Below are 15,406 nucleotides of genomic sequence, written 5' to 3'. Positions count from 1 at the left end.
TATATGAATACCAAACGATCGCCAAAAATCGCCTTATGTGTTGTCCGGGTAATTTTTCCAGTAGAAAACTCTATATGTACATACCTGCTTTTGCGTCCTTCAATATCCCCACCCTCTAGCTAGTCTTTTTTTCGCTTTCCAGTAATTTACCTGAATCCTGGGGTTTGGATGTAACACTTTTCAGGTCCATGTATTTCGTGGAAGTTGGCAGTCTAGTATATAATATAGATGTGGACCCATACAAAAGTAGTGTGCGCTCACCAACCACGTGTTCCAACATTTCTTCTCTTTCATGATTTTTTCATTTTTTACAGAAAAAATCAAATCTGCCTTGCTGATATAAACAGTAAGTAGTATAAAAATCGACAGAAATAAGTTTTTCTGATTAATTTTTCGGTTTAGTCTCGAGTTAAATTTCCGGTAATTCTCTTTATTCACTGTGTGATCCTTAGTGCGACTTATTGTTAGATCGCAATATAACCTAGCTGTATCAAACAATGAGATATAAGATACATTAAATAAATGAAAAAATACATTTTAAAAAATTTTAGTCACTTATTAGAAGCGCAAGCGTGAATGTAGCGAACGTAAACAATTAAAATTTTGCAATTTATTGGTGCTCGTGCACGCGGTGCACGCGTGTATGCTGTACATACATATGTTCTACTATCACATGATGGAACACTACCACGTGGTGGAATACACTGTAACGTGTATTGGAAAATGAGATAAAAGATATCTTTTTTTAACCCTTCGTGCGCCTGGTTTGGTCTGAGAGACCCACTAAATGTGCTTTTAAAGGAATAACTTCGTAATCGGAAACGCTGGCGGCCTGAATGCTGCTGTTTACATGTCGCTCGGACCATTTTTATAAGTTTATGAAAACATAAACTAAATAATACTTTCGATAAAAATTTGATATTATGATTATACCAGGATATACTTATTTTCAAACTTTCGGGTCTGTCAGACCCACCAGCGCACCGCGTTAAAAAATTCACCAGGCACACGGAAGGTTAAGTAAGATAAAAAATACATTTCGAAAAATCTTAAATCCATTCTATAACCCATACAGCACAAAATGTTTTTTAAATATTTTTAAAATATTTTTTAGGAAGATTAAAATAATTTAAAATAATTTACAAAAATATTTTTAGAATGTTTCTATGTCCGTCAGATCAAGTCAGAAAAATATTTTCAAAAATATTTTTAAAAGATTGCAAATAAATATATTCAATAATATTTGTAAAGTCTTTTAGAAATATTGTTTTAAAAAATAAAATATGTTCATAATAATTTTAAAAATGCTTTAAAAATGACATAAATATGAGTCATTTAAAGGTATGTATATGCCGTTATGCTGTTGTGAATTAAGAATTTTAGAAAAAAAAATACATTTATTATATATATGTCGTGTGTGCATACAGCCGCGCGGTCACCCATCCGAGTCAGTACCGCACCTAACGTCGCTTGACATCGATGATCGAACGGACTAGTGGTGATCCTTTGATTCTGACGCTTCCTTGTTGCTTATACTTCTATATAACATTTCTTTATAGTGTTCAAAAATCGTGTAATGATAATAACCGGTAAATATTAAAAATAATAACGCAATTACAATTAATGTACAATAATTATTAATATGACATTCGTATATTTAACATAATATAATATTAATATAATAACGTTAACAACATGCATGATAACGCCTAAAGACGCTACCTGACAAAATAAAGAATTTATTTAATGAATTGAATCAAAGTTGAAAAATAATTAGGAATTAAAAAAGAAACATAAATCTAAAAAAAATATATTATTTATGTATGTGTGTGCATATATGTTCACGGAGTAAGTTATAGTACTATATTTTCAATTATTCTTATAATATTTCTGCAATGTTGTTCTAATATTTCAACGAAATGTTGCAATTGTCTTTACAACATTACATTGCAACTTGTAACGTTCCTGCAATGTCTTGCAAGCTTCTATGCTGTATGGGTCTGTTTTAATTAAGAAAAACTCAAAAAATGAAAATAAAATTGTCGTGTACCAAATTTGGTCTTAAAATGACGTCTAATTCATGTCCTTTTCATGACGTCATACTTTCATATCCACAATAGGACGCCAAATACACGTCATATAAAGGACATATGACGTCGTGGACGAAATATGACCTTAAATTGACGTCAATAAGACCATGTGTGCTACCTGGGATATTTACATGGGAAGTATATATATATATATATATATATATATATATATATATTTAATATATATATATATATATACACAATTTCTGTAACTTTTAAAGTAAATATTTCAGAAACGGGTCGGACAATCGATCGCAAATTTAACACAGGTTTTTGGGATATATAAGTGCACAATCTCTGTAAATTTCAGCTTTATCTCTTTATTTTGACATAAGCGACATACATATTTAATTAAGAATATTTCATATTTCAAAAATATTTTTGAAAATATTTGAAAAAAGATTATAAAACCAATAAGAAATAAAAATATTTTTTAAATATTTTGAAACAAGATTATGATACAATAAATATGTAAATTCTAATTAATATTTTAAAAATACATTTCAAATATTTAAGAAAATTTTATCTGGGTGATAAAAAAGAACGTTTTTAAAAATATTTTTAAAAGATTCTCAAAATATTCTTAAAAATGTTACCACAAAAGGTTTTTAAACTATTTTAAAATATTCCTAAAACCATTTTAAAATGTTTCTCGCAATATTTTTATAGAAATATTTAGAAATATTTTTTGAAAACATTTTGTGCTGTATGGGAATAGCCATAAGAGCTCAAAAATTGACTAACTGCATCCGATTATTATTAAATTGTAACAATCTTATTAGTCAATAACTTACTGCTTACGTCTTGTTACATCTACTCTTACATCTACAATCTAAATTTTGTAATTTTTTTGTTTTTTCCTTTGTGCACGTGCACGTGGTGGTAGAAGAACACAGAGCTCGCAATATTTTAGATTTATAAAAAAACATTTTTCTATAATTACCCATATGGTTGGGTAATATGGTATTTTGCAACACTTTTGTATTTCTTTTTTTTAATAGTAAGCAATCAAAATAATTTGTTAAAATCATGTACAAATGGCAGATAAAAGAAGGAAAAAGAAGACCAGTATGCAAAGATACTTCAAAAAGAAAGAAAAAAATCAAATTTTTGTTTAAGTATGGCATATTCCCCCGAGTTACCCCATCGGAAAATGTGATAAAAGATACCTTTTTTTAACCCTCCGTGCGCCGGGTTAGGTCTGATAGACCCACTAGCGTGCTTTTGAAGAAATAACTTCGTAATCGGGAACGCTGGCGGCCTGAATATTTTAGTAGCTACTGTTTACATATCGTGCTCGCACCATTTTATAAGTTTATAAAAACATAAACTAAATAATACTTTCAATAAAAATTTGATATTATAATTATACCAGGATATACTTAACTTCAAACTTTCGGGTCTGTCAGACCCACCGGCGCACCGCGCTAAAAAATTTACCAGCCACACGGAAGGTTAAGTAAGATAAAAAATACATTTCAAAAAATCTTAAACCTATTCTATAATAGCCGTAAGAGCTCAAAAATTGACTAACTGCATTCGATTATTATTAAATTGTAAGAATTTTATTAGTCAATAACTTACTGCTTACGTCTTGTTACATCTACTCTTACATCTACGGCTACCGTAGAATGAACCTTAGTTATTTAGAATTGAGCGTATGTGTGGTGAATGTGAACAATCTACCTTTTTTATTTTTTTGTTTTTTCCTTTGTGCCCGTGCACGTGGTGGTAGAAGAACACAGAGCTCGTAATATTTTAGATTTATAAAAAGAACATTTTTCTGTAATAACAAAATAAATAAAACTGTTATTTTCCTTAAATTTTCCTTAATTATTTTTCTTAAAATAATTAATTATTTAGTAACGATATACATGCAGATTATGTAATAATGTCAATACTATATAGCAATGTAAATAGAAGCACGACAAACTTAGATTATGTAATGTTTACGCTATAATTATAAATATATGTTATTATAATGCATTTTAGCATATTCTAAAAAAGAAAGGATTATTATCCTCCATATTTTTTGTCTTCTTTCAGAGAGAAAATATGACAACCCACAACCATCAATCTATATATTGCGAGAGTTGTAGTCGATATCCCTATGTCGGCAGAGTATCCGTAGGAGAAGAAGATAGTGTTAATTTCATCTATCAATTTGTGAAGAAAAGATATGTTACGCACCACCGGAATCTTAGCGTTTTCTTTACTGCCTCTGACATAATTGGGCCATCGAAATTTCAAAACTATGGAGAATTGTTTAATCCATCATGTTTTTGTGGTGGAAAATATGTCGAAGTATGTATATTTCCTGGTATTATCTGTTATTGTTCTGTTCAAATTAATCGCTATCTATTTTATGATCTACAATATTTTCTACATTTTAACCTTTTAATACAGAGAAAAAATATTGATGGTATCAAGATTTCAATATCTCCATGGCAAAACAGAAATTTCTTGAAAAGACATATATTTGGCATTGTTGCATTACATACATTGAAGCAGACGACGAGCGAAAATAAGTATATTGGTATGTAATACTTGAATTGATAAATAATATATTGTTAGAAAAGATACGCTTTTGTTAAGAAGAGAGTATAATTATATTTTCTATTTTGAAGATATTGAGTTTCACGAAGCTGTATATCCAATCAGAATCTGTATTTATGAAATATATAATCCTGGAAGAGTAACTCAAATTTGCGCTCAAGATTCTGATAATAAGGAATGGATTCAGTTGTGGAATGAATCGTCTCATATTGTACCGCCGACATCAAGATTATTTTCCCCACCCTTATCGCATCCGTGCAACTTTAAAACCAAAATGCTCAGGCTAATATTTAAACAGTACAATTCACCACCTGCCTCTTATACAAAGCTAGATGCTGTGATGCTTATCGGTACATCAAAATTGATCATTTCTAGAAATCCTAACGAGAGTTTAACTAATCTGTTAAAAAGAATTAAATGCATGTACTCTCCACACCATGATAATGTTCATAATTTAACAGCAGATTTGAAAAGTGCACACTTGGATATAGTTCATCTGCAACAGAATTTTCCTGAATATTGCATTATTTGTAACAGGTATTATAATCGTTGATATTAAGTATAATATTCAATATTTTTTTTATTTTTTTAACAATAAAAATTAATTTATTCCGATGTTATTTGCAGTGATATGAGAAGGATTACTTATAAAAGTAATTTGAAGCACAAAAAGGTGTCTCAAGAGGTAATCCCTGGTTATGTGCAACCTCTTGGACAGAAATACTCTCGTCGTATTTTATTAAAAAGTTATTCGAATTATGCTAAGCGTATGAAACTCTTTTCGGATGAATCCAAGGAGCTATCACGTTACAGTTTATCTGCGCTTCCGGTAAAGTATTATAAGTGGTCTGTTTCTCATAATAATATTAATTGCAATGTCATCTCGTGTATTAAAGTTTTATATTTTATCTTTGCAGAATGAAATACTACTAAAAATATTTAAAAACTTAGATTTGGCGACGTTTGGTCGCGTAAGAGAATTAAATAATAGGCGCTTCAATAATTTATTACAGGACCCTGAACTCTATACGTGTTTGAACATGCAAAATATATCTCTCACAGATATGCATATTCTGTTTCGTGGCTTTACAGCTTTATGTAAATATTTGCGACAGTTAGATCTTGCAGAAAGCAACTTTGATGTTAATGATTTCATAAACTTTCTTGATAATTGCGGTAGGCGTTTAACGCACTTAAGATTAAGCTGTTGTAAATCTGTTGACAGTCGTGCTTTACTTAAAATTTCAGAGATATGCAAAAATTTAAAAGGTATGTACGTATACTGTATATGAAGATTGTCAAGATTACGAGTAAATTGCATATATTCAAGACATATTTTATTTTTAGAATTGGATCTAAGTCATTGTTCTCGCATAGACGACGAAGGATTTTCGTATCTTCAGAAGCTAAATAGTTTGGAGAGTTTAAACCTTTGGAATACATATATAAAAACACAACGTCTTTGCAAAATACTGCAAAGAAATCAACGGATGCGTGAGTTACTTTTGTCACCTAGACTCGCCGTTACAAACGTAGACGTTATAAACATAGACGCAGTTGCAATGGAGTTAAGAAATTCGTGTCACAACTTGGAAGCAATATATTTACCGGTTACTTGTGATCTTACATCGCAGGGTTTGAACGCCCTCGCTAACTGTAAGAATTTACGAAAAGTGCAATTTTCCCTGTAAGTATGTCTTTTAATTTTCATTTAAAATACGTGTTACCGTATTTTTTATATCAAAATTGGTGTTTGCTTCTCTTGCATCTCAATTATCTTGAAAAAGTGACTATTCTCTTTGTGATTGAAGTATTGTAATAATTATATGATTTTTGTTACAGATTTTCATGCCCAATCACTGATGATAGCTTGAACAGATTACTTTCTTGCTGTCAACGCCTGGAAGAAATTTTTTTGTCCCCTATTGTCCTTACTGATCGCAATTTGGAATTTCTAGCGCAGTGCAAGAATTTGAAAAAGTTATTTTTTTTAAAGGTGGAGTATGAAGGACCTGATAAATATTCCGTCATTTTCAAACAATGTCCTAAACTGCAAGAATTTTACTTCCTATTTTGTAAGATTAGCGACGACTTAGTGAATGAATGGAAGAAAAGATATCCGCATGTGTCCGTCTATACGTATTATTGAGAACTCAAAATTTCGGGTATTTGCGACTCGTTCGATCGCGTAAAAATACACGGGGCAGTCTCGCGCTGCACGTGTACTTGACGCGAGACCGTGTCGCTTGATATTAGAAAATATATGGACAATTTTGAATAAAATTTCATATATAATAAGAAATTTAATTGTTCTTCATTCAGATCATTGATCTGTCGACTTTAATTCGATCATCTTCTAATAATCTAAATGTTTATGTGACATTTGCCTCTCACATTGCTATCATCTATCGCAATTGATCTATCTTAAGGGTGTTCTGGATAATTAGTCAAAATGTAACAAAGTTGATGAAAATTTAATATCATATTCTGTATTGTCTTTCAAAGTTCGGGGCCAAATTTCAAATCGATTCACAATTTAGATAAAAAGTTATCAATTTGTTTTACAAAGGATTTTACAGAGAAAAGTGTGAACATTAAAAAATGTTACCAATATAATAATATTTTACACACAAGTAGATCATCAACAAACAAAAATATAGCAACAAAATTTGAATTGATTAACAACAATTTTTTTCGAGATTTTTTCTGAAAAAAATAGTAGTAACTGTTATTTACAGTCACTAAATCTACGTCTTTTACATTCTATTAGATGTGCCGTAACTATATTTATATACATTTTTTTGTCTTTGGATTCCTGGAGAATTAATATCAGCGTTTTTAATATTTCTTGCATACTTTAAATCATTTAAAAATTGAAAAAGTTTAACAGATAAAATTAAAAAACCATAATTGCACGTCTTGATGTCTCACACTCACACTCAGAGAAAAAATTTGTACCAGCAACTAGAAATTTGTGGACAAAGCAACTAGAAATTTGTGGATAAATAGCGCCTCAACTATGTATAATATAGTTGTAATAACAACAATAAATAAGTTATATAAACTACAAAAAAATAGTGGCATTAACGAAAAATATATTGTGTATGCAAAAAGTATGTTGTAGTAACATGAATAATATTATTGTAGTAATATCAACATAATTTTTGTAGTAAAGAGGACATAATTTTTAGAGTTGTCTAAAGAATAATTTCTTATTTGTTAAACTAAAAGACTTAAAAGTAAACATTAAGTGAAAAAGCACTACATGAAAAATAAGAATTTTAACGTAAAAAAGAATTTTATAATTTAAAATTGATTAATATATGTGGGTGAGCACACCCTAACTGGCGATCCTTAGAATTGTCTAGAAAGAGAAAATTCTCAGTTGCGCTGTACGCTTCAAAATTTCCATTTGTACATATTTTTTTGTACTTCGCTGGAAAAACTCTGCTGAGCGGCCCTAGTTATAGGAATCGATGTTGAATTTTAACTACGCGAAAGGATACTGGCGATGCGCCGCGTAGCGGGCGCGAGCCGAACTCTCTCGCCGCGCGAGCCCGCGCTGCCGCCCGCGCCGCGTTGGCTTCTGGAGAAGTATGCTTCACTTCAAAACAATATTTGTCTAAACTGGAAAAATGTTATTGTTATATCTTATTTTATGGAGTCTATATAACTATAATAATTATAGTTGAGGCGCTATTTCACTATCAACTAATAGTTGACAAATATTGTTTCTGTGACTATATTTTTATAGTATTCAGTACTATTTAGTTCCTATTACTTTGGAAAACTAGTTGCAAGTACTTAAATTGCAGAGTTGCCAAACGAATAGTTGCCACAACTACTTCGTTTTCTCTCAGTGCAGAAGTGTACCATATAAATTTCACTTATTTTCACGGTACAGGAGCAGAGATACATAATATGATATTTACATGGGGAGTTTATCTATATGTATACAATTTCTGTAACTTTTAAAGCGAATATCTCAGTAACGGGTTAGACAATCGATCGCAAATTTAACACAGGTTTTTGGGATATATAAGTGCACAATCTCTGTAAATATCAGCTTCGTCTATCTATTTCGACATAAGCGATATACATCCTTAATCCCGATAAATATTGTCGAATGGCATTCAAACCGGACACAACAATCTACAATAAATTCAAATTTACTAATCAATACAAATTCTTTTAATTTTAACGAAAAGATAAATTATATATATACATATATGTACCTATAATAGTACCTTCCAATTTGTCTGTTTCGATTATCCTTAATCAGCAATAATACATAATATTTACACTCATCACCAAGCGCATTTTTTATATTGAAAGTTGCATAACTAGAAGAAAAAAGTGGAAATCCAGTTATTAAATATTATATCTTAAAAAAGAAACCTTATACGACAATGAAATTAAGTCCATGGCGCAGACAACTTTTCTTTTTTTGTGGGCCTGTGTTATTTATCGTATCCAAAGGGAAAATATGAATGAGTAATTTAATATTGATTTTTATATAATTGCAGTAACGCTGCAAAAATTTGAAATAAAATAGGTCGTTATATTCACCCGACCTTCTCGCACTCTTTAACTTCTCTTTCCTCGAATAATGGCTCGCTAGGAACAGTAAAAATGGTGTTTGGACTTATAGTTTCAACTTCAGCTAACATGGCGCTCAAACTATCTCTTTGTACGGGATGTGTCACTTCATTTATCCAAAATTCTAAAATTACGAAATTGTTGCACTTATTTATGCTGCACGATTTCTAAGTGATATATACAATTTTTCTCGTTTATTATAATTTACATCATATTCGAAAACGCGTCTTTTTATTAGCGGTCAAGAAAATATTTGCTTTACATATTTTTCTTATAATTGTAGATTATTTCTTAACTCCCTGTTCTTTTTTTTGTTTTTTTTTACATTGCATTTTAAGGAGGTTCAGTGGCTACAAAAAAATGCAGCCAGTTTCATGAAATTTTAATATGTTGTTCTGGAATGCAAAATAGAATTATGTGAATTTTTTGGGAATTTTTCACCGTCCCGTTTTGAAAAAAATCTACTCCAAAAATTGTACTTTTTAACCTAGGTTCTTATGGGAAATGACATATTGCACACCTTCAGAATGAAATAAGTGCAAGAAAAAATGCAAATGATAAGGAAAAAAAAATATGCACATGTAACTTAATAATTTACAAATAAATGAGTGAAAGAAAGGGGAAGGTTACCGCACATTTCGTAGAAAAATTAATTATTAAAGCATAAATTGCTTGATTTTTCGTCTGCTAGACTGCCACGGTCGTGAGCAGCAGCACGCACTATACACGCGGCGACCAATCAGAGCAATCCCCTTCACTCCCACTACTTCAAACGCTAGTGCGCTGTTGCCAGAACCCCCGCGTCCCACTACTCCTCCCGATGAAGCAATCGAACCTCCTTAATATTCTGCAAAAGAAAACATTTTGAACAAACAAAAAAATACGTATTTCCTTATTTTATGTATAGATATTTTATATAAAAAACATTTTCAACTAATTTAAAAAATACGATGTCATTCCTCGTCCGATTGGCGTGGAATTGTCCATGTATAATCAAGGGCCAAAAGGTTGTCCGGTTAAGTTTCGGAGATCCTATTTATATTTAATAATCTAGCTATGTTAGCAATTACCAATTTTTTTAACATTTCAAAATATTTGACATCTTGTTTGTCTACTCTTTTAATAAATCACTGCGTAAACCGTGTGCACTGGTGCTAATTTACTTCCAAATGAGATACGTTCCAAAACTCAACCGGACAACCTATTAGTCCCCGACTGTACATACAGTTTGTTAATAGAAAAATTAAAAAACTAATTTTAGTGAAAATTAATGTTTTTAAAAATGGGTACCTTATACATTATTCTCTGTAGAATAAGATTTAATTTGTGCTCCCAAAAATTGTCTAAAATTATTTATTTAAAATTATCTAATATTTAAAGTGACTATAGAATACTAACGGGCTACGAGCGGATTGTCTTGCAAGCATAATAAAACTAAATAAAACAGTTTTTATTTTTTTGATGGATATATTGAGTTTTGATGTTTGATATACAAATATAAAATAATAATGTAAAATAATAACTGTTTTTGATTGACCGGAAAGATATTTTTAACATGTTCTTTTGTCTTCATTGAAGGACATCGTAAAAGAGACGACGAAACGGTATCTTTTTTATGATAACTTTCTCAATAAGACATTCACACATCTTCTCGCTTTGTCAAAAAGAAAATTTAAGAAATACATCTTTTTCATTATCTTTTAGTGTTTATAGACGATTTTTTGCGTAACTCCTGGTATAAGCAACCAAAGTGTATCAAACTGAACTAGCCCCAATAGCAACCACTGATAGAAACTTTAGTATATGTACCAATAAACCATACCAAATGATCGCCAAAAATCGCCTTATGTGTTGTCCGGGTAGTTTTTCCAGTAGAAAACGCTATATGTATCTACCTGCTTGCGTCCTTCAATATCCCCACCCTCTAGCTAGTCTTTTTTTCGCTTTCCAGTAATTTACCTGAATCCTGGGGTTTGGACTTAAGGGTCGGCAGGAGACCCAGGCAAACTCAGGTACACTCAGGTGCACTTTATGCACTAAGTGCACGTTAAACTGCACTTTAACTCCTATTTTATTTATTATAAATTTTTAAGAGCAAAAATGCAAAATCGGGCTCTTTACCTCCCTGCATTATTATATAAAGAGTATATAAAAAAAAATTCACGAATCTATGTAACTTATTTTATGAGAAATATGGATATTACGAATTACGGATTCGTAATATCCAGATTTCTTATAAAATAAGTTACATAGATTCGTGAATTTTTTTTTATATACTCTTTATATAATAATGCAGGGAGGTAAAGAGCCCGATTTTGCATTTTTGCTCTTAAAAATTTATAATAAATAAAATACGGACTCGCAGCGAGTCGCAGCTAAGCCAACCCGACAGAGGTCTCCACCGTGTCTCCTGGCCCACCTTTCAGGCCCATGTATTTCGTGAGAGTTGGCAGTCTAGTATATAATATAGCTGTAGACCCATACAAAAGTAGTGTGCGCTCACCAACCACGTGTTCCAACATTTCTTCTCTTTCATGATTTTTTCATTTTATACAGAAAAAATCAAATCTGCCTTGCTGATATAAACAGTAAGTAGTATAAAAATCGACAGAAATAAGTTTTTCTGATTAATTTTTCGGTTTAGTCTCGAGTTAAATTTCCGGTAATTCTCTTTATTCACTGTGTGATCCTTAGTGCGACTTATTGTTAGATCGCAATATAACCTAGCTGTATCAAACAATGAGATATAAGATACATTAAATAAATGAAAAAATACATTTTAAAAAATTTTAGTCACTTATTAGAAGCGCAAGCGTGAATGTAGCGAACGTAAACAATTAAAATTTTGCAATTTATTGGTGCTCGTGCACGCGGTGCACGGGTGTATGCCGTACATACATATGTTCTACTATCACATGATGGAACACTACCACGTGGTGGAATACACTGTAACGTGTATTGGAAAATGAGATAAAAGATATCTTTTTTTAACCCTTCGTGCGCCTGGTTTGGTCTGAGAGACCCACTAAATGTGCTTTTAAAGGAATAACTTCGTAATCGGAAACGCTGGCGGCCTGAATGCTGCTGTTTACATGTCGTGCTCGCACCATTTTATAAGTTTATAAAAACATAAACTAAATAATACTTTCGATAAAAATTTGATATTATGATTATACCAGGATATACTTATTTTCAAACTTTCGGGTCTGTCAGACCCACCAGCGCATCGCGCTAAAAAATTCACCAGGCACACGGAAGGTTGAGTAAGATAAAAAATACATTTCGAAAAATCTTAAACCTATTCTATAATAGCCGTAAAAGCTCAAGAATTGACTAACTGCATTTAATTATTATTAAATTGTAAGAATCTTATTAGTCAATAACTTACTGCTTATGTCTTGTTACATCTACTCTTACATCTACGGCTACTGTAGAATGAACCTTAGTTATTTAGAATTGAGCGTATGTGTGGTGAATGTGAGCAATCTAAATTTTGAAATTTTTTCGTTTTTTCTTTTGTGCTCGTGCACTTGGTGATAAAAGAACACAGAACTCGTAATATTTTAGATTTATAAAAAGAAAACATTTTTCTATAATAACAAAATAGAAAGAACTGTTATTTTTCTTAAAATAATTAATTATTTAATAATAATATACTTGCAGACTATGTAATAATGTCAGTACTATATAGCAATGTAAATAGAAGCAAGACAAACTTAGATTATATAATTTTTACGCTATGACTATAAATATATGATATTATAATACATTTTAGCATATTCAAAAAAATTAAGGATTATTATTCTCCACGTTTTTTGTCTCCTTTTAGAAAAAAAATATGACAACCTACAATAAATCTTTATATTGCGAGAGTTGTAGTCGATATCCCTATGTCGGCAGAGTATCCGTAGGAGAAGAAGATAGTGTTGATTTCATCTATCAATTTGTGAAGAAAAGATTTGTTACGCACCACCGGAATCTTAGCGTATTCCTTACTGCCCCTGACATAATTGGGCCACCAAAATTTCAAAACTATGGAGAATTGTTTCATCCATCATGTTCGTCTGGAAGAAAATATGTCGAAGTATGTGTATTTCCTGATATTATCTGTTATTATTCTGTTCAAATTAATCGCTATCTATAAATTTATGCTACAAGATTTTCTACATTTTAACCTTTTAATACAGAAGATTGATGTTACCAAGGTTTCAATATCTCCATGGCAAAACAGAAATTCCATGAAAAGACGTATTTTTGGTATGGTTGCATTACATACATGGGACCAGACAACGAGCGAAAATAAGTATATTGGTATGTAATACTTGAATTGATATATTTTGTTAGAGAAGATACTCTTTTGTTGAGAACAGAGTATAATTTTACTCCCTATTTTGAAGATATCGAGTTTCACGAAGCTGTATATCCAATCAGAGTCTGTATTTACGAAATATATAGTCCTGGAAGCGTAATTCAAATTTGCGCTCAAGATTCTAATAATCAGTGGATTCAGTTGTGGGATGAATTGTCTCAGATTGTGCCACCGACATCAAGATTATTTTCTCCACCATTATCGCATCCGTGCAACTTCAAAACTAAAATGCTCAGACTAGTATTTAAAGACAATTCATCTGCCTCTTACACTAAGCTAGATGCTGTGATGTTTATCGGTACATCAGAATTGATCCTTTCTAGAAATCCTAACGAGAGTTTAACTAATCTATTAAAAAAAATTAACTGCATGTACTCTCCATACCATGAAGAAATTCATAATTTAACAGCAGATTTAAAAAGTGCACACTTGGATATAGTTCATCTGCAACAGAATTTTCCTGAATATTGCATTATTTGTAACAGGTATTATAATCGTTGATATTAAGTATAATATTCAAAATTTTTTTTATTTTTTTAACAATAAAACTTAATTTATTCCGATGTTATTTGCAGTAATATGAGAAGGATTACTTATAAGAGTAATTTGAAGCATAAAAAGGTGTCTCAAGAGGTAATCCCTGGTTATGTGCAACCTCTTGGACAGAAATACTCTCGTCGTATTTTATTAAAAAATTATTCGAATTATGCTAAGCGTATGAAACTCTTTTCGGATGAATCCAAGGAGCTATCACGTTACAGTTTATCTGCGCTTCCGGTAAAGTATTATAAGTGGTCTGTTTCTCATAATAATATTAATTGCAATGTCATCTCGTGTATTAAAGTTTTATATTTTATCTTTGCAGAATGAAATACTACTAAAAATATTTAAAAACTTAGATTTGGAGACGTTTGATCGCGTAAGAGAATTAAATAATAGGCGCTTCAATAATTTATTACAGGACCCTGAACTCTATACGTGTTTAAACATGCGACTTATAACTTGCAACGAGAGTATGCGCACTATATTTCGTTCCTTTACAGCTTTATGTAAATATTTGCGACAGTTAGATCTTACAGGAAGCAACTTTCATGTTCATGATTTCATAAACTTTCTTGATAATTGCGGCAGGCATTTAACGCACTTAAGATTAAGCCGTTGTAAATCTGTTGACAATCGTGCTCTACTTAAAATTTCAGAGGTGTGCAAAAATTTAAAAGGTATGTATTATGTATATGTATGATTGTCAAAATTGCGGGTAAATTGCATATATCCAAAATATATTTTTTTTAGTATTGGATCTACATAATTGTCTTATAGACGACGAAGGATTTTCGTATCTTGAGAGGCTAAATGGTTTGGAGAATTTAAACCTTTGGAATACATATATAAAAACTCAACGTCTTTGCAAAATACTGCAAAAAAATCAACAAATGCGTGAGTTACATTTGACACCTAGACACGCCGTTACAAATATAGACGCAGTTGCAATAGAGTTAAGAAATTCGTGTCACAACTTGGAAAAAATATATTTATCGTTTACTTGTGATCTTACATCACAGGGTTTGAACGCCCTCGCTGACTGTAAGAATTTACGAAAAGTGCAACTTTCCGTGTAAGTATGTCTTTTAATTTTCATTTAAAATACGTGTTACCGTATTTTTTATGTCAAAATTTGTGTATTTGCTTCTCTTGCATCTCAAGTATCTTGAAAAAGTGGCATTAATATTCTCTTTGTGATTGAAGTATTGTGATAATTATATGATTTTTGTTACAGATTTGAATGCACTAA

The 15,406-nt window shown here is 31.1% G+C and overlaps 2 protein-coding genes across 6 annotated transcripts in view; both read left to right on the top strand.

The window, feature by feature from the left end:
- The first annotated feature begins 230 nt into the window (after positions 1-230).
- On the top strand, positions 231-6,948 carry LOC139778436 (F-box/LRR-repeat protein 4-like). Of its 4 annotated transcripts, none has more exons than XM_071716364.1 (9): positions 231-346; positions 4,137-4,394; positions 4,497-4,626; positions 4,718-4,943; positions 5,022-5,183; positions 5,274-5,475; positions 5,564-5,915; positions 5,994-6,333; positions 6,489-6,948. In XM_071716364.1, exons 2-9 carry the CDS (start codon positions 4,146-4,148, stop codon positions 6,793-6,795), a joined length of 1,968 nt encoding a protein of 655 aa, XP_071572465.1. In that variant the 5' UTR covers positions 231-346; positions 4,137-4,145; the 3' UTR covers positions 6,796-6,948. The 4 variants fall into 4 exon arrangements, with proteins under 4 accessions (XP_071572465.1, XP_071572467.1, XP_071572464.1 ...); XM_071716366.1 differs by having other exon boundaries at positions 4,718-4,996; positions 5,108-5,183; XM_071716363.1 differs by having other exon boundaries at positions 4,718-5,183.
- A 4,782-nt stretch (positions 6,949-11,730) lies between these two features.
- LOC139778426 (F-box/LRR-repeat protein 4-like) overlaps positions 11,731-15,406 on the top strand; it is a 4,090-nt gene continuing 414 nt past the window's right edge. Inside the window, exons 1-8 of one of the 2 annotated variants that reach the window (XM_071716346.1) lie at positions 11,731-11,833; positions 13,075-13,329; positions 13,451-13,556; positions 13,643-14,099; positions 14,190-14,391; positions 14,480-14,834; positions 14,908-15,229; positions 15,392-15,406. The exon at positions 15,392-15,406 is cut by the window's right edge and continues 414 nt beyond it. In XM_071716346.1, coding sequence (XP_071572447.1) covers positions 13,084-13,329; positions 13,451-13,556; positions 13,643-14,099; positions 14,190-14,391; positions 14,480-14,834; positions 14,908-15,229; positions 15,392-15,406 — 1,703 coding nt within the window. In that variant the 5' untranslated portion in view covers positions 11,731-11,833; positions 13,075-13,083. Of the gene's footprint in view, positions 11,834-13,074; positions 13,330-13,432; positions 13,557-13,642; positions 14,100-14,189; positions 14,392-14,479; positions 14,835-14,907; positions 15,230-15,391 lie in introns of both variants that reach the window. The other variant, XM_071716345.1, reaches the window with a different exon arrangement.

This window comes from Temnothorax nylanderi, unplaced genomic scaffold, assembly GCF_030848795.1.
Source record: "Temnothorax nylanderi isolate EJ_2023f unplaced genomic scaffold, tnyl_v1.0 TNYL_tig0183_pilon, whole genome shotgun sequence".
Lineage (NCBI taxonomy): Eukaryota > Metazoa > Arthropoda > Insecta > Hymenoptera > Formicidae > Temnothorax > Temnothorax nylanderi.
This window is presented reverse-complemented; position numbering and strand designations above follow the sequence as displayed.

Coding starts and splice junctions, on each gene's coding strand:
- LOC139778436 (XM_071716363.1), top strand. CDS start 4,146: ATGACAACCCACAACCATCAATCTATATATTGCGAGAGTTGTAGTCGA. Junction 4,395..4,496: donor GTGGTGGAAAATATGTCGAA/GTATGTATATTT, acceptor CTTTTAATACAG/AGAAAAAATATTGATGGTAT. Junction 5,476..5,563: donor ACAGTTTATCTGCGCTTCCG/GTAAAGTATTAT, acceptor TTATCTTTGCAG/AATGAAATACTACTAAAAAT.